This window comes from Carassius carassius, chromosome 30 (genome assembly GCF_963082965.1).
Source record: "Carassius carassius chromosome 30, fCarCar2.1, whole genome shotgun sequence".
In the NCBI taxonomy this organism is placed as follows: domain Eukaryota; kingdom Metazoa; phylum Chordata; class Actinopteri; order Cypriniformes; family Cyprinidae; genus Carassius; species Carassius carassius.
Window position 1 is genome coordinate 28,248,631 of NC_081784.1, and position 19,157 is coordinate 28,267,787.

General features: G+C 43.9%; 1 protein-coding gene across 1 annotated transcript in view; it reads right to left on the reverse strand.

Moving 5' to 3' along the window:
• LOC132110985 (collagen alpha-1(XXI) chain-like) overlaps positions 1 to 19,157 on the reverse strand; it is an 85,584-nt gene that overhangs the window by 38,286 nt on the left and 28,141 nt on the right. The window contains exons 15-17 of the mRNA XM_059518139.1: positions 18,938 to 18,991; positions 18,790 to 18,843; positions 17,811 to 17,864 (exon numbers count right to left, since the gene is read on the reverse strand). Of these exons, the coding sequence (XP_059374122.1) occupies positions 17,811 to 17,864; positions 18,790 to 18,843; positions 18,938 to 18,991 (162 nt within the window). The remainder of the gene's footprint in view (positions 1 to 17,810; positions 17,865 to 18,789; positions 18,844 to 18,937; positions 18,992 to 19,157) is intronic.

Below are 19,157 nucleotides of genomic sequence, written 5' to 3' on the forward strand. Positions count from 1 at the left end.
TTAAGGGCGGTTATCGAAGCTAAGAAGTCCTCGGCCAAGAAACCCTGACGCCAACGGCCCGGGGTTTCAGAGGGCAGCCTCCGCTGGGGTAGAACGGTACACACCGCAGTCCACGGTGCCCGTCCCACCTCAGTGCCCTCTAGGGGTCGTTCTGCCAACCCTGCCAGTGCTCCAGGGCGCAGCGGCCCCGGGCGAGCATCGTTCTCAGTATCCTCCGCCCGTGCGCGTAGCGGGGCTGGGACGCTCGCCGCCCCTGCGGGGGTCTCTTACACCAGAGGTCAGTCTCGAGAGACTGATTCCCTTAGTAGATTATTTAGCAGCGTGGAAACTACTGCCAAATGTATCTCGTTGGGTCCTGCATATAGTAGAAAAAGGCTACCGCATTCAGTTCGGCTCCGTGCCGCCTATATTCAACAGGGTCGTTCACACGATAGTGGGCCCCGGGCAGGGTCTGGTTATGGAACAGGAAGTGGAAACCCTATTAGAGAAGGGGGCCATCGAGGTGGTCCCTCCTCAGGACAGGGAGTCCGGATTTTACAGCCGGTATTTCATAGTTCCAAAGAAGAATGGGGGGCTGCGTCCGATTATAGACTTGAGGGTCTTAAATCGTTCAGTTATGAGACTGAAGTTCAGAATGCTCACAATCAAGCATGTTGTAGCTCAGATCAGGTCCGAGGACTGGTTTGTCACGATAGATCTCAAAGACGCATATTTTCATATCTCCATCCTTCCTCAACACAGGAAGTTTCTGAGGTTCGCTTTCGGGGGCGAAGCCTACCAATATCGAGTACTTCCCTTTGGCCTCGCACTCTCACCCCGCACGTTCACAAAGTGTGTAGATGCGGCTCTGGCCCCCCTGCGCACGCAGGGCATCCGCATTCTCAATTATATCGACGATTGGTTGATTTTAGCTCAGTCAGAGCAGATTGCGGTTCGACATCGAGATGTCGTTCTCGCACATATGGGGGAGCTGGGTTTGAGACTGAACACCAAGAAGAGTGTACTTTCTCCGGCTCAGAGAACCATCTATCTAGGCGTAGTATGGGATTCGACCGCGATGCAGGCACGATTGTCCCCTGCTCGTATCGAGTCGATCCTCATCTCAGTCAAGAGAGTCAGAGAAGGCCAGTCACTCACTGTCAAACAATTTCAGAGATTGTTGGGTCTGATGGCAGCTGCGTCCAACGTGATACCTCTTGGCCTGCTGTACATGAGACCCCTACAGTGGTGGCTCAAGACCAAGGGATTTTCCCCGAGGGGCAATCCGCTTCGCACTATCAAGGTCACGCGGCGCTGCCTCCATGCCTTAGACATGTGGAAGAAACATTGGTTCTTGAATCAGGGCCCGGTGCTGGGAGCTCCTTGTCGCCGTGTGACACTAGCGACGGACGCGTCCCTCACCGGCTGGGGTGCGGTCATGAGTGGCCACCCTGCCCGTGGTCTGTGGAGCGATCGCCATCTAACGTGGCATATCAATTGTCTAGAAATGCTAGCAGTTTATCGTGCACTGAAGCACTTCCTCCCAGACCTGAGAGGTCACCATGTGTTGGTGCGCACCAACAACACATCAGTGGTCTCTTACATCAACCACCAGGGCGGTCTGCGTTCGCGCCCTTTGTACAAGCTGGCGCACCAGATCCTGGTGTGGTCCCAGAACAAACTCCTCTCATTAAGAGCAGTATATATTCCTGGGAAGTTAAATATGGGAGCAGACATACTGTCGAGGCAGGGGCCGAGGCCCGGGGAATGGAGACTTCACCCACGGGTGGTAGATCAGATATGGAGAGTGTTTGGCAGGGCTCAAGTAGACCTTTTTGCGACTCAGGAGACGTCACAATGTCCCCTCTGGTTCTCTCTAGTTCATCCAGCTCCTCTGGGACTGGACGCTATGGTACAGACCTGGCCGAGGCTTCGTCTGTACGCCTTTCCCCCTATCGCTCTGCTTCCGGGAGTTCTGGCGAGAGTACGCCGGGACGGGGTCCGTCTGTTATTAGTAGCCCCGTTCTGGCCGGGCCGAGTATGGTTCTCAGATCTAGTCTCGCTCCTCGACGGCTCTCCGTGGGAGATACCGATCAGGACAGACCTACTCTCACAGGCGCAGGGCACGATAATTCACCCTCGCCCGGAGTTGTGGAAGCTGTGGGTGTGGCCCCTGAGGGGGCACAACTGGTAGCAGCTGGTCTCTCAACTGAGGTTGTGGAGACCCTACTCCAATCCAGAGCTCCCTCTACGAGGAAACTGTACGCCCTGAAGTGGAAGCTTTTCACTTCATGGTGCAGAGACCGCCAGCTAGACCCAGCAAACTCCCCAGTTGGTACAGTTCTGGAGTTTCTACAGGCTAGGCTCTCTGCAGGGTTGACCCACTCTACTCTGAAGGTCTACGTGGCGGCCATTGCGGCCTACCACACCCTTCTCGACGGTCAGTCTTTGGGAAGACACCCCCTAGTTACACGTTTCCTCCGCGGTGCACTGAGGCTGAGACCTCCAGTACGGTCCCGTATTCCCCCGTGGGACTTGGTTGTGGTGTTAGAGGCTATGTGCAAACCCCCGTTTGAACCTATTCAAGATATCTCAGACAGACATCTCACACTTAAAACCTCTTTTCTGTTGGCTATTACCTCTCTGCGGAGAGTAGGAGATCTTCAGGCCCTCTCGATGGCCCCTTCTTATCTTGAGTTTGCACCAGGCATGACTAAAGCGTTCATATACCCTCGAGCGGGATATGTTCCCAAGGTTCCCTCTGTTACACCACGACCTGTAGTGCTGCAGGCTTTCTTTCCTCCTCCCTTTCGGGAGCCCGACCAGGCGAAGCTAAACTGTATGTGTCCGGTTCGAGCACTGGACGCATACGTCCACAGAGCTGCCCTGTGGAGAAAAACTGACCAATTGCTTGTGTGCTACGGTCCCCCCAAGAGGGGATCTCCTGCTTCTAAGCAGACTATTAGTCGTTGGATAGTCGAGGCTATCAACGTCACCTATGAGTTCTCTGGTCGTCCCCCGCTGTCGGGAGCCAAGGCTCACTCTACTCGGGGTATGGCGGCCTCTAAGGCCTTCTTAGCAGGTGTATCCATGCTGGACATCTGCAACGCTGCGGGGTGGTCCACGCCCTCTACATTTGTTAGGTTCTATGGCCTAGATATGCCAGTCACTCCAGGCGCTTCTGTCCTCCTGTCCTGAGCTGTGCTCTTCGGATACACACCAGGCAGGGGTTTGGTAGTCTGGCGGCGTTAGGACTCGTTCCCCAAAGCGCTTCGACGCAGCTCGAGTTCCTGAAGAGGAACGTCTCTAGGTTACGTATGTAACCCTAGTTCCTCGAGGGAACGAGACGCTGCGTCTCGGAGCCATACCCCCGGCACCCCTGCCGGCGCTTGCTGGTACTCGAAGCTGACGCCAGCTGCGTGGCACGTGCTTTTATAGCTTCCTGGTCGCTTACGTCACCACGTCGGTGACATCACGCCCTTCCATTGGACTGATTACACACGATATTCAGAGTCGCGTACGCTGAACGCGTTCCCCAAAGCGCTTCGACGCAAGGTCTCGTTCTCCCGAGGAACTAGGATTACATACGTAACCTAGAGACGTTTTTTCTGTTTTCAGAGGATATTGTCAAAGTAATAGAGTTAAATGATAACGACTTTAATGGTTTGTCATAACTGTTTATTAAATTATAATGTACTGCATTACATCTGTTACATTTTACAAGTGATTGTTTTCCAAGCTCTGATTCAAGCCCAAGATTTCCCAACCCAACATTACACATTTTCAAACTCTTCTAAATAAAACAGAGGATTCAATTCAGCTTGTTAGTAAAGATTCCAAGATCTGAAATAAATTACTAAGATAAGAGAGAGATGCAAAATGTGTACAGTTGATATGGGCTGGTCTGCTGCTGTTTTTCTCTGACAATGACGTGTTTTAAATGGTAAATGCCTTAGTGATTCAGTACACTGATGACTTTGCCAGACTTTGCCATGCAATTGCTAGTGATTCTCATTTAGGACAGTGTTTAAACTGAGACGTGTGCTGGCCATTAGCCTACACAAAAGCTTACTGTTAAATAAAATATGTAGACTATAATAGGGCTGGACGATATGGCCAAAATTTATATCAAGATATATTTCTTAATTTCGGTCAATACGATATAATTCCGATATTAATATGAACACTATTGAAAAAGCCAAGAACGGGCACAACAGATGTCTGTATCTATAAACTTATGAACAAATGAATAAATGTTGACCTATTATTTGTATTTAGCCTTCACACAAACAAGAAATATGAAATCACTGTCAAATATACAGCTCATACTCAAAAAAAAAAAAAAAAAAAAAAAATATTGTTATGTTGAAAACAGCTAAGTGGAATTTTTCTGGTATATTTGATGAATAGAAAGTCCAGAAGAACAACATTTATCTGAAAAAAAATATTTTGTAATTGTAAATGCCTTTATCATAACTTTTGATCAATTCAATGCATCCTTGCTAAATGAAAGTAATAGTTACTATAATGTTAATTTCTATAATATAAAAATAAAGGGGAAAAAGGCTTTTGAAGCTTTTTAATGGTATAGTGTATAATTTTACAAAAGCTTTTTATTTTAATATAAATGCTGATCTTCGGATCTTTCTATTCATCAAAGAATCCTGAAAAAAACTACTTAACTGTTTTTTATATTGACAATCAACAAATCAGCATATTAGAATGATTTCTGAAGGATCATGTGACACTGGAGACTTACAGTAATGATGCTGAAATTTTTGCTTTGATCACATAAATAAATTTCATTTTCAAATATATTCAAATAGAAAGCAATTATTATTAATAGTAAAAAATATATATATATATTTTTTAATTACTGCTTTTGGGGTAAATGAAATAAATGCAGTCTTGGTGAGCAGAAAATAATTATTTATAAAAAAAATATGTATAAAAAATGTTACTGTTCAAAAACCTTTGACTGGTAGTGTAGGCTGATTATTCTTATAGATTGAAACGTTCTTAAACCTGTATAAAGAGTATGAAACATGCTCCGAGTTGCTTTAGAAAACAAAAACAAAAAAATGAGCAACAACAAAAGCATGTTGCTGGAGACGGGCTTATTATTGAAAATGCTAACTAATTGTCTGCCAGCAGGAGGCGCTGTGAGAGCAGTAGAAGCGAGTAGAACGTCTAGGTTACTTATGTAACCCTCGTTCCCTGAAGTAGGTAACGGAAGACTTACAAAGGCAGATATCAACCCTCTGATGGTGATACACATGAATATCTGAGGTACCCAACCGCAGGGTGGAATGTTTCAACGACAGAACTGGCAAGGTGCTTGCCAAGGGAAAGAGACATGCTACCAAGAGACTTGCTGTGGAAATACACATGTAGGATTGCCCAAAAAAAGGGGAATCACAACATATGGAGGCACCTAGTCCAACACAGGGGCTGACCTATAGGGCATGCACACAAGTGCTGGACATCATCAGTGCTGGAGGAACCCAGGGTTCTGAACTGAGGAACTCACCTGAGGGGAATAGCGCACATACACGCCAAGGAATGGAATTGCACAGCAAGCGGATTGACACCGAGCAGATACTTTTACTGGCCAGAGGGGGCGAGTACCCGGGAGGACACAGGCTCTACACAGAGATTATAAAATCTTGCAAATGCGTTAGGTATCGCCCAGCCTGCAGCTCTACAGATGTCTGTTAGCGAGGCGCCATGCGCCAGCACCCAGGAGGAGGCTAGCTTCCTAGTTGAGTGAGCTTTCAACCCTAGGGGGCATGGCAGGTCTTGAGCCTGATAAGCCAGGACAATAGCATCCACTATCCATAGGGATAACCTCTGCTTGGAGACAGCCTTTCCCTTCTGCTGGCCTCCGTAACAAACAAAGAGCTGGTCTGAGGTCCTGAAGCACTGAGTTCTGTCTAGGTAGGTGCGGAGTGCACATGCTGGCCAAAGAAGCACCAGGGCTGGGTCTGCCTCCTCCGGGGGCAGTGCTTGCAAGTTCACCACCTGATCTCTAAAAGGAATGGTGGTAACTTTGGGCACGTATCCAGGCCGGGGGCCCAAATTCCAGGCACGCTTTGTCAAGTGAAAATGCCTGCAGGTCCCTGACCCTCTTAACTGAAGCCAAAGCCATCAGAAGCGCAGTTTTCAATGATAAAAACTTCAGCTCTACTGTGAGAGCAAGGGTTCAAAGGTAGCCCTCTGCAGTGCGGATAGAACCAACTGTGAGGTCCCAAAAGGGAACTTGATGAGGGCAAGGCGGATTGTGCCTCCTGGCCCCTCTCAGGAACCGGATGACCAGAGACTTACCATCAACAGGGTCAAAAAAATTTGAATTTCGAATTTTCGTAGAATTTAAAATAAAAATCCACATTTGAATGCAAAAATGTTGCATTCGAATTTTAGGTATGTGTTAAGGAGGCTCCTTTAAGTCCCGCCCCGGGTATACTTCTGTCACAGTGTCTGGGTTGTGTCCCTGGGTTTCCACTAGATGTCCTCCTTTCTCACGGTGTCTGTCACCTTATCACTTCCTGTCTCCTTATTTGGTCACCTTCCTCCTTGTTTAGGTAATTGATTGTTCCCCGATCAATTGTTCCCCGATCATCGGTGCCCGATGCCGAGGCGGTGCCCGATGCTGTTCCGGAGGCCGAGGCGGTGCCCGATGCCGAGGCGGTGCCCGAAGCTGTTCCGGAGGCCAAGGCGGTGCCCGATGCCGAGGCGGTGCCCGATGCTGTTCCGGAGGCCGAGGCGGTGCCCGATGCCGAGGCGGTGCCCGATACTGTTCCGGAGGCCGAGGCGGTGCCCGATGCCGAGGCGGTGCCCGATGCTGTTCCGGAGGCCGAGGCGGTGCCCGATGCTGTTCCGGAGGCCGAGGCGGTGCTCGAGGCCGAGGCGGTGCCCGATGCCGAGGCGGTGCCCAATGCCGAGGCTGTTCCGGAGGCCGAGGCGGTGCCCGATGCCGATGCTGTTCCGGAGGCCGAGGCGGTGCCCGAGGCCGATGCTGTTCCGGAGGCCGAGGCGGTGCCCGAGGCCGATGCTGTTCCGGAGGGCGATGCGGTTCCGGAGGGCGAGGCGGTGCCCGATGCTGTTCCGGAGGCCGAGGCGGTGCCCGATGCCGTTCCCGAGGCCGAGGCGGTGCCCGATGCCGTTCCCGATTCGGTGCCCAAGACCGGTCTAGAGTCAGGGCTAGTTCCTGGTGACCGTCCAGAGTCGAGTCAGGTCCCAGTGGACTCTCCAGAGTCAGGGCCAGTCACTGATGACCTTCCAGAGTCAGGGCGGGTCACCGTTGGACGTTCAGAGTCAAGTCAAGTCACTGGGTGGGCTACTGCTCGGGCCTGTTGGACTCCGGCATCGACCACAGGGGGGTGGTGGTCATCCGCTCTGCCCTGGGGGACTCTGGCGTCGACCATGAGGACGTGGTGGTCCTCCGCTCCGCCCTGGGGGGCTTCCGCTCTGACCACGAGGACATGGTGGTCCTCTGCTCCGCCCTGGGGGGCTTCCGTTCTGACCACACGGACGTGGTGGTCTTCCATTCCGCCCTGGGGGGCGTCCGCTCTGACCACGAGGACGTGGTGGTCTTCTGCTCCGCCCTGGGGGGCTTCTGCTCTGACCACACGGACATGGTGGTCTTCTGCTCCGCCCTGGGGGGCGCTTGCCCTGACTACACGGTTGTGGTGGTCTTCTGCCCCGCCCTGGAGGACTCTGGCCTCGACCACAAGGACGTGGTGGTCTTCTGCCCCGCCCTGGGGGGCTTCATGTTGTTTTTTGTTTGTTGTTTTTGTATTTACTCCTGTCCCTGTTCCTCTCTGTAGTCTGGCCCTCCATCCCTCCCCCTGAACCTCCTCCAGTCCTCCTCCCTCCTGGTCTTCCTGTTTTGTGGTTACTTTCTGGTGCCTGTTTCCAATGTCTTTCTTTTCTGGCCCTCCATCCCTCCCCCTGAGCCTCCACCTGTCCGCCTCCCTCCTGGTCTGTTTTGTGTCTGTCGTGGAGCGTCTGGGAGCCGCTTCGTAGAGGGGGGGTTCTGTCACAGTGTCTGGGTTGTGTCCCTGGGTTTCCACTAGATGTCCTCCTTTCTGTCCGCAAGCCATCTTGATGACAAAATTTACATAATGCGGATGGCGCGCAGATGCGGACGGTCGAATAATACTTTGGCCTTTATCAGTGGCATACGAGATGCAATGACAATATAAGTGTCATTGCATTATAATGTTTTTGTAAACCTATACAGTTGAAGAAACTAGATGCAGCGCTGCTGCAATGTTCTTTCAAAATATTGCAGAAAAAGAGAACATCAATGTGGAGAAGATCTTGTTTAGGTCAAAACTAAAACCAAGCTATTGACACAGAACGCATATTTCACGCATTTTCTAGAGGGATATCTTCTATCAAAGCTGCACTCACGTCTAGCACAACAGAGCCAAATGTAGCACACAGAGCCAACAAGAAAAACATGTAAAATTAAGGTGGGTTAAATTTTTTTCAAAAACATATCTCGAGACTTTATGTTGGGTTTTCCCCCATCTCACTGCATCTTGTGTCTAAATGAAAAATGTACTCTGTGTGATTGGCTTTCACCAGTTTCTATTAAACTATGCATGCACATATGATGCTGTTTTGTTTATAGTTCTTTAAGCTACATAATTATAATTGGTTTATAAACATTATTTTAAAAATTATGCACTTTTTTACAGTCATATTTTCTAATGCTTAGAATAAACGTGCATTAGTAATATTTTGCCCAATGTGCCCTCTTGTGGCCTCAGACGAGAATCCAAAAGCTTTTCTTTACCCTAACTAAAATTATGCATTTTAAATATGAATATAATTCGAATTTTGATCATATTTAATTACAAATTCGAATTTAGTTTTTCAGCCATTTTGACAGCCCTACTTCGTTCCAACCCTTCATGAAGAAAGGAAAGCAATGACACGATTGGGCATCTCCAGGGGTCTTCACGAGGTGAAGAACACCAAGTGATGAAGAGGTTCCACTTCAAAGCATAGGTGTGTCTGGTAGACAAGGCACTAGCCAAAGTGATGGTAGCTACCACCTGAGGTGGCAAGGTACCTAAACCTTGGACTCGTCCAGAACCCACACATGTAGGTTCCGAAGATCGGGACGTGGGTCCCAGAGGGTGCCCCATCTCTGAGAAAGAAAGTCCATTGGCCAGGGAAGGGTACACGTTCAGGGAACCAGGTCCGGCCAGGCCAAAAAGGTGCAACCATAAGGACATGCTCTTCGTCCACTCTGATCTTGCACAAGGTCTGTGGAAGAAGGCTCACAGGGGGAAACGCATAATTGCGCCAGAGCGTCCATGCCAAGTGTGCCCTCAGTTAGGGAGTAAAACAACTGGCAGTGGGAATTCCCTGGAGAGGTAAAGTGGTCTACCTGAGCATCTCCAAAGCGTTCCCAAATCAGCTGAACCAACTAGGGGTGGAGTCTTCATTCCCCAGTGCGAGACTGCTGACGTGAAAGCTCGTCAGCTGCAGCTGCTGAATGGCAATGGTGAAGCTGCGCGAACATGGACACATTGGACAATTTTGGACACAGTCCATTTTCAAACTATGTTTGTGAACAGACGCAAAACTGCTTTTTTATTATTATTATTTAATTGTTAATGGCTAATGGCATTATATAAATGGTTTATCAGTTTTAAACAGTAGGTAATGCTGTTACCAATTTTATATTGTGTGGTCAGTTGAAGGTGCTAATGACACAATTTATATATTTTTTTTTTTTTTTACGCAGGACATGAATAAATTTAATTTGCAGTTTCAAATGCAGATTTTTTTTTATATAGAAGACATTAAGTGTTGAATACTCATTTGAAATAAAAAAAAATAAATAAAAAGATACTTTAAATGTGAAATTAAAACCGCCAGTAGGTAGCAGCAAGTCACTGTGAATAAGTTAGTCATTGCAGTTGAAACGAATTATTTAAACAGTTGATTAATTCAGGATTGAAACACCGTCATTGCTCAGAGATGCAAAACTGTGCTATGGTGGCTGTGTTTGGAATGATTTTTGTTGTTGAAATGCCCCTATATCTTTATTTATTTATTTATTTTAATTTTTTGTTATCCGTCTACTAGATAGTGTTTTATTTGCTTTTTGGCAAAATCCTGATAATGTCAAATTGCACATTGTGGAAACAACAATTGTGATATTATCGCAGATGGTATACATTGCACATTCCAAATATATTACGTCCCCCTCTGTGTCTAGGGGTGACAAGGGGAGTAACATATGCTATTTAAGAAAAATTAACAATTGTGTCGTTGAACCTGCAAACAAAATAGTGAGAGAGAGTTGACTATCTGTAATCCCAGCACTCACACTCATGGAAACTCTTCAAGATTTTATTTACAATGTAAAGTCTTTGTACACCATTAAAGGGTAAGGGGAAATTAGAGGTTTAACAATATTGATAATTCAAAAAGAAAGAATAAGACGCTTGTAGCTTCAGGAGGGGGTTAAGGCCAAAATAACAAACAAAAAAAGGGATGCTAACTGATACAAAGTAATCTAACTCACCTAGCAAAGAAAACATCAAAATCAACAACATGTCTCTTCCCTGACTTCCTCACTGTTCCACGAAACCAGGAGAAAAGCATACGTTGATAAAATAAAAGTGGCACCCACCTCCTTACTGCGTCTGAAGGCAGAAGAAAAAAGAAAAACAAATTTCTAATCACTACAGCCAGTACAACAGGCTTGAAGATACACTTCAGGCCCTGATCACACAATAGCAATCAAATACAACAGGCTTTCTTAAAGCAGCACCACTGCTTAAACCACCAACTGGGAAAACAGACCAGCCAAACTCTCTCTGGTGTTGTGTTCGTTCCCTCGGTTTAAATACAAGCTCCTCTCCACAGCTCTGACGAGGAACAGGTGACATCAATTAGGTCTTCTGTGAGAGGACAGGGAGGAACAGAGGAAAACCAGCAAAAACTACAACTCCCAACAGGATGTCAGGCATCAATGAAGCACAGTTACATATGGAGTTAACACACAGTATTACCAGCAACAATGACATACGTCTTAGGATGTAACACCCCCACCCATAAATTTACAGATTACCACCGTAATTTGTAATAATTCAACAAAACATGTACTCACGTACAAAGGGGCAAAGTATCCACAGGTCAACTGTCTGCACTATTGGTTCTGGACAGTGCATCTGCAATGACATTTTCTGAACCCTTTTTATGACGAATATCCAAATTGTACTCTTGTACAACGAGGGACCAGCGCATCAGGCATTGATTAGAGTTACACATTCGAGATAAGAAGGTCAGGGGATTGTGGTCAGTATAAACTAACACTGGGGTACAACTACCTTCAACATAAACTTCAAAATGTTGCAAAGCCATGAGGAGAGCTAAAGTCTCTTTCTCTATGGTGCTGTAATTCTGTGGTGGTCCACTCCAAAAGCATCTTCTTGCAGGAGAACTGCTCCTACTCCAGTTGCACTGGCATCTATTTGCTGCTGGAAAGGCCGGGTGAAGTCTGGGGCAGCAAGCACAGGGGCATTACACATAATGTCCTTTGCAGCAGCAAAAGCGTTGGCACACTCTTCACTCCATAGGAATTTCTTAAAGGGACTTTCTTAAATTCTCACAAAATCCTCTGTAGTACCCTACCATACCCAAAAATCTACGCAACTCTTGTTTATTTATGGGGACTGGAAAGTCCAGGATGGCCAACACTTTAGCCTCCACCGGGCAAACTTGACCATGGCCAACTTTCTTACCCAAGTATGTAACGATGGCTTTTGCAAAGTCACATTTCGCCAGATTCAACGTCAACGAAGCTTCAGCCAAATGACTAAAAACCTCAGTAAGTGGGTCTAGATGGTTTTCCCATGTATCTGAAAAGATCACTACATCATCCAGATAAGCTTCACAGTTGGCTACTCCAGATAACACTCTGTGCATCAGACGCTGGAAGGTGGCTGGTGCGTTTCGCATCCCGAAGGCCATTACAGAATATTGCAGGCAGTTATCTGGAGTCACGAAAGCAGATATCTCGGAGGCCCGGTCTGTTAGTGGCACTTGCCAATAGCCCTTTAGTAAGTCAAGTTTAGTGATGTAGCGGGCTGCACCAATTCGGTCCACACAATCCTCCATACGAGGTAATGGGAAAGAGTCTGGTTTAGTAAGACTATTAACCTTGCGATAGTCTGTACAGAATCTATACGTAGTGTAAGACTTCGGTACCAGCAAACAGGGTGAGCTCCAGGGGCTTTGACTAGGTTGAACGAAACCATGCTGCAACAAGTATCGCACTTCCTCTCTCATTATCTCACGTTTTCGGTGGTTAACCCGATAAGGGTGCTGTTTGACAGGAGGGGAGTTTCCAACATTAATGTCATGACAAATGACAGTAGTTTGACTGGGGACATCTGAGAACAGCATAGGGAACCTACTAATTAGACACACAATATCTTCACGTTGACCTGTAGAGAGGTGAGCAAGATAGGTCTGTAGACCATTTAAAATGGCTGAGTTTTCGAGGCGTTCACAGGACACGTTCTCAATGCCCATACCTAAACCATCCTGCGCAGGGGAGTATACAGGTAAACAAGCAGCAGCAATAACACGGGTAACACTGGAATCATGAGAAGTATTTGACTTCGCTAATGTAACATATGCTTTCAGCATGTTTATATGACATACCCTAGTCTTTCTCTTACAATCAGGCATATTAACAACATAGTCTGTTTCACTCAGTTTCTCTTTAATAGAGTATGGACCAGCAAATCTAGCCTGCAAAGGAGAGTTCTGAATAGGGAGCAACACTAATACAGAGTCCCCTGGCTGGAAGCTGCGGCTTAGACTTTTGCGGTCAAATTGGGTCTTCATTTTAGCGCGGGCAGTTAACAAGTGACTTTTAGCAAAATCGCGGGCTTGATGAAGTTTCTCACGAAAACGGCTGACATAATCCAACACAGACACGGGGCTTTGATTTGCAGACAGTAATTGTTCCTGCAGTAGTTTAAGAGGACCCCTCACAGTATGGCCGAACACCAGTTCTGCTGGACTGAACCCAGTTGACTCCTGTTTTGCTTCTCTGGCTGCAAACATCAGCAAGGGTAAGCCTTCAACCCATTCTTTCCCAGACTCTAAACAATATGCACGCAACATTGACTTAAGAGTCTGGTGAAAGCGTTCCACAGCACCTTGACTCTGTGGGTGATATGCGCTTGAAAGCACATGACTAACACCTAACTCTTTTGCAACCTGCGCAAACAACTTTGAAGTGAAGTTAGTCCCTTGGTCCGTCTGGATGACTCTTGGTAACCCAAAAGTAGAAAGAAACTTAACTAGTTCTTTGACTACAGTTTTAGCTTTTAAAGTCATTATGTCCATCATTATCTCCATCTTTCTTGTGATTTTTAGCGATTTTTAGCGATTTCTTGTGATTTTCCTGCCCACTATTTACTGCAGTAGTTTCAAGGGAGCGATTATTATTATTATTATTATTATTATTATTATTATTATTTTACTCAGTAATTAATGTGTTTTAAAATGTAGTGAAGTACATTACTTCAAGCAAAATATACCTAAGTAAACATAAAATTACAGATTTTTAAAAATACTTTAAAAAGTAGAAGTACTCAAAAAAGCTACTCAATAATAGTAATGCAAGTAAATGTAATTCATTACTTTCCACGTTTCGGGCTCCAGGTGTCAAAAAACATGAAACACTTAGCTGGGTGTTTCATAGTAGCAGGGCCTTCCTTAGGGGAGTGCAGCTGCTGCAGTCGCACCGGGCCCCGCACTAGAGGGAACCATACCCTCAGAATATGATCGTGAACAGAACAACAGGGACCCCCACCCCAGAACGTGATCGTGAACAGACCAGCGGGGACCCCCACCTTCAGAACGTTATTGGGAACAGAACAAAGGGGACCCCCACCCCCGGAAAGGGATCACGAACAACATGAAATGCTCTTCCAGTGCCCTTTTATACTACACGTATATACCAGTGGTGTTGTCAATGGCAGTCAATGGCCAATGTTATTGTCATGTTTAGACGTGCTTCAGACACCGGTCACAATGAAAACATTCCCCATAGTGACCACTAGAGGACGCAGTGTGAGTTCCACTGAAAATGAATTGAGAAACAGCTGTCTTGATGTCATCTGCCAGGATTCAACAATGGACTCTGAACATAGTTTTACTGGAGTGAAAGAAGAATCAGTGCACAAATGATTTAGACAACTATTGCCAAGTACAATGTTTAGATGTCAGTACCGCAAATGTTGATGCTGTAAATTGTTATTGGCAGGCACTTTTTGAGCAGGTCCTCGAACATTATCCACAGAGGGAAGATGTAAAATATACAGAGGAGTGGACATTTAAGACACTGTTAAAAATATATGAATGCAATTGCATTAAACAACAAGTATCAACCTGTATTAACCTAGTACAAGAAGTTCTAAAAAAAGCCCTAGCCTCATTCAACCCTCTACATGTGTAAATCACTAAATTTAGACCAAACGATGTCTGTCATTAGCCACTGGCTAGTACATTTTTTGAGTTTAGTCAGCAGTGATTGAGTTTGTGACTAAGAATCAGTTAAGCGCAGATATATTTTCAGTGTATGTTGTGTCCTGTGACTGCTTTCCCAACTGTGTTCCTGGAGCCCTCCAACACTACACATTTAGTATCTTCTTAATCATACACACCTGATTCAGGTCACCAGATCAGTAGCAGAGACTCCAAGACCTGAAATGAGTGTATTAAATGAAGGAGACATGAAACATTTGCAGTGTTGTGGAGGTCCAGGGTTGGGAATCACTGCACTTGAATACTGACTGGGATTTCGACAAGAAATAATGATGAGCTCATTTACGAAGGCTTGAAAAGATTCATTCTAAATGTAAATTATTTGGGGGGGGTCTTGACAGCACACTGATATCAAAGGATTTTCAGATTTCCTCATGCTTTCACATGCTTGACTCACCGTTGCTTAGCTGAGAGCTTGTTTTCTGTTTCTTTCTCTCACACATATGTGAACAGACAGAAAGCAATAGATTCTTACTTTCTTGTTAATTCCTTTAAAATGACTGAATGTGTTTGGAATTACTCATTATTTTAGTCTGTCATGTAAAATAAAGCCTTTAAGCCTTTGCTAAGCAGAAGCGACAGGTGATTTTTTTTCAGTAATGGGTGGTAATACACAAACAGCAAATTTCTGCAAATCAGTTCAAGCGAAAGCAGAGGACTCATATTCAGGAACTCAGCAGTCTGTCAAATTTCAGTAATTTTATTTTTCTATTAGACTGAATAACCAATAACGTCTCAAGCACTACCAATAGCCCATAATCTCATATGACAAATTCATATTATTAAGACAAACATGGGATTAATTTATAGTTGCCACACTTTAGCTCTAATTACTAAAGGTCTTATATACCAGACATACATTTTAGTTTTTTTTTTTGTGTGTGTTTTGCGTCTGTCAAAAGTCTGTTAAGTACACACACTCAAAAAAAAATAAAAAAAATAAAACATAGCAAAAAAAATAAAACATAAAAAATAAAAAATAAAAAAAATAAAACATAGCAGGTCGTCATTGTAAATTTTTTATTCATATATGTTTGATATTTTGTCACAGAATACAATGACATTAATCTAATTTAAGTGTTTAAATGTTTAATTGTTAATTGTCTGGTAACAGTTTATATCATTTTGATACAAGATCAATTTATATATCATGAAGATATCATGAACCGACAATAAGTGTTACCAGTTGCTCAGATACTACATGGGGCCATTGTGTGTTTATGAGTTTGTTTGTTTGTTTGTTTTCTATACAGACTAATGGAAGTAATCATTTAAATAGCCTCCTCAGAGGTTGAATATGAAAGTAAAAGTTGGTCCAGTGATTTATGAATGAACATCAAAATAAACAATGTTTTAAAATTTTGGCATATCCAAAAAAGCCACCTTGGTGCATTTTCCACGATAAGCGGAAGCAGATGTTTGGTCTGAGTTTGTTCTGCAGGAACCAGTAAAACACCATGGAAACTTGTTGCAAAAAGTGCCTTCATTTTAATTCCCAAACTAGATAAACGGAAACCTAGCCCACAGAACTTTTCAGTCTGAAAATCAAGGGGGGCATCATCACCTTGTCTATGCTTTGATAACTTGATAATTTCGGTTCTACTTTATTTTAAAGCATGTGTACATACAGTGTACTTCCAGTGTACTTCCTCAAGAAAGTACATGGCAGTATATGGCAACTACGTGGGTTAAGGTTAGGTTTAGTAGTAGGTTCAGAGTTAGTACCTAGTTATTACCCAGTTATTGTAAATGTTATAATAGGCACATAGTACATACATGCGGAACAGGGCTGTAAAATAAAGTGCTAGCCTTATTCCTATGCTTCTGTAATGTCAATTAAGCAATAAAAATTTGCCGAAACTCAGTTAATAAAATTAATCATAATAGAATCTCACTAGCTACTGTAGGTACAATAGAGGCCAAAAGTGATGGCTGTCAGTGGCTGGTCAGTTGTTTTAGGAAAACTGACATCTTAGTCCTGTATTCAAACGTATTAAAAATGTTTTCAGTTTTGTAAACCTATTGCACAGTTGAACTTGGGGTGTAAAACTAAATGTAAATGCTTCAAATTTCAATTGTTTAATTTGTGATGATGCAAAAGCTGACACACAAACTTGTACTCATCATTATTCCCAACCTTTAATTCAGTCAATCCCTGTGGGAGGTGTTAGCTAATTTAATCGACATTATAATGTGGGTTTTAGTGAAAATGGCCAAGGGGAAAGATCTGTCCTCATGCAGCCATGCAGAATATTACCAAAATGGCTAAATCTGGTCAATATACTTAGGATATTGCTTGTTTGCTGGTTGTGCTGTGTGCAGTTTTATTTCAGAGCACTGGACCAAAGAAGACTAGTTAATGTTTGTACAGGATATTAAAAGTCATACACAGCATACCCAAACACACCACGCACACAACAAAGCCACCAGCAAAGGGATAGTGCTCCTTAATCCAAATGAAAACCTTGAACCTTGAACATATGCACAAAGTTTATTGAAAACAAACAAAAACAAGGGAGAACCAATTAAATATTAATAACAGACAAAAAAACATTCCATGATATTCTAATTTAAATTTTAATCTTCCTCTCCAGAAATACTTTTGTACTGTATGCAAGGCTATTAGCATGATAAAATATTGCTGATGATTATTGGATAATTCTATAAAGAAGATGTTTGATTTCATGGACATTTGTGCTACTATTGTATGATTAATGTAAAATGTTAATTTAAAAGTGTAAAATCTGGGTCCTAAAGCAAATGCTGGTAATGAACATGATCATCTAAAGTTAAAGAAAATACCTTGTATAGTTTTGGCCTGTTTGCTATTTGTCCCAAAACCAGCTAGATGGCTTTAGTTAGCTGGCTTTCATTATACTGGAAACATTCTCCCAATAGAGCTATACAAATCTATGGCTCTTAGACCCATTTCTTTAAAGGTGAGATCACTGCTAGTCTCCTGAACTGCATTGCTGAGTCACTCACAGTTTTCCCCAGGATACAATGACATTTTCTTCTGCTCATTCCAGGTGCAAAGACTTAACCACCAATAAGACTTCAAATCATGTGATTTCATTCAGCCAAACTGGAGAGTTGTATTAGATTAAGTAAAAAGGGAGTATTCCTCATGAGTTTCTCTGCTTAAATGCGCTCTGGTATTATTTAACAGCTTGCTCTTCAATGTGGTCCGCCCACTAAAACACCTGGCAATTATCTTATTTGTTTTAAAATATACTCACAGGATGTCCCTCTCTTCCATCTACTCCAGGAATTCCAGGCAGTCCCGGATCTCCCTGAAGAGACAAAGATCATATAGTCAGAATAAATTACTTACAATAAACAAGTTGTTGAACAAAAATGGCATGCCACTAAATCTGCTGGCAATAACATTAAGGAAGCAAACAGTGTGTTTCTTGGTTTATCATGACTTATGATTAAGCTGCAATAAATCTTAAACATTTTTTTTTTTTTTACATAATCATTATTAAACATGGAATGAGTAAGTGATAAAATGCCCAGGGTGCCTTTATTGCTTTTCTCTGGCTTGAAGAAATAAACATGAATTTTAAAGGAGTAGTGCATGTTTAAAGATCTGAAACTAATCAGATAATAATAAGATAAAAAGGATTTATCATAAAGGCAACCACCATGATGGTGACTAAAAGCTTGGTTTAATTAAAGCCATATGTAAGCCTGGAAAAAGACAGTGTAGATCAGCATGAAAGAGAAAATGATGGGGCAAACCTTTTTTATAGATTTCCATAAGTAGATTCTGTTTTAGCATATTTGTCATGTAATTCCAGACCGTTCTCATCCCAAGGCATCATATACTGACCCTTTTGACATTTTGTCAACATCCTACGCACATGGCACCCTCTAGCGTCAATATTAGAAGCAGATAAAAATGGGCCAGAAGGCGCCTCCTAGCGGTCTAACCCTAACCCTAACCCTAACCTTAACCCATAATCTGTGTCTCATATTGACGCTAGAGGGTGCCATATGCGTAGGATGTTGACGAAATGTCAAGAGTGTCAGTATATGACGCCTTGGGATGAGAATGCGTTAGTAATTCTGTCAAATAATACTGCATCTTGGGATTCTGTGTAGCCTCCTCAAAATGGGCTTGCCAAATATTCTCAATGGTCCATGTTCACAGTTAAAATAAGCCATTAAACAGGTTCAGACTTTTACAATGAGAATAGCTGTATCAGTACAGACCTTTAGACCATTTGCTCCAGGAATTCCATCTTTCCCATCCCTGCCAGGTGCTCCCTTGATAAAAACACACACAAAAAAATGGCATCAAAACATAATGACTGGCAACTTACACAACTGAAGTGGAGAAACGATTGAGTGGTAAACATACAAGCTCTCCTGGATATCCAGGTGGACCAGCAGGGCCTCTACTCCCTTTTTCACCCTAAAATAGACAGTAGGTCTGTTAATGAGTTTTAGTTATAGAGTATTCGAAAATAACAAACAAATGAGGTTGAATTGCTGTTCAAGCCATTAAAAGATTTGATTTGTGGAGTTATTGTTTTATTTATCCAAACCAGCAACTCCCTAAATAGTAAATCATGTGTTAT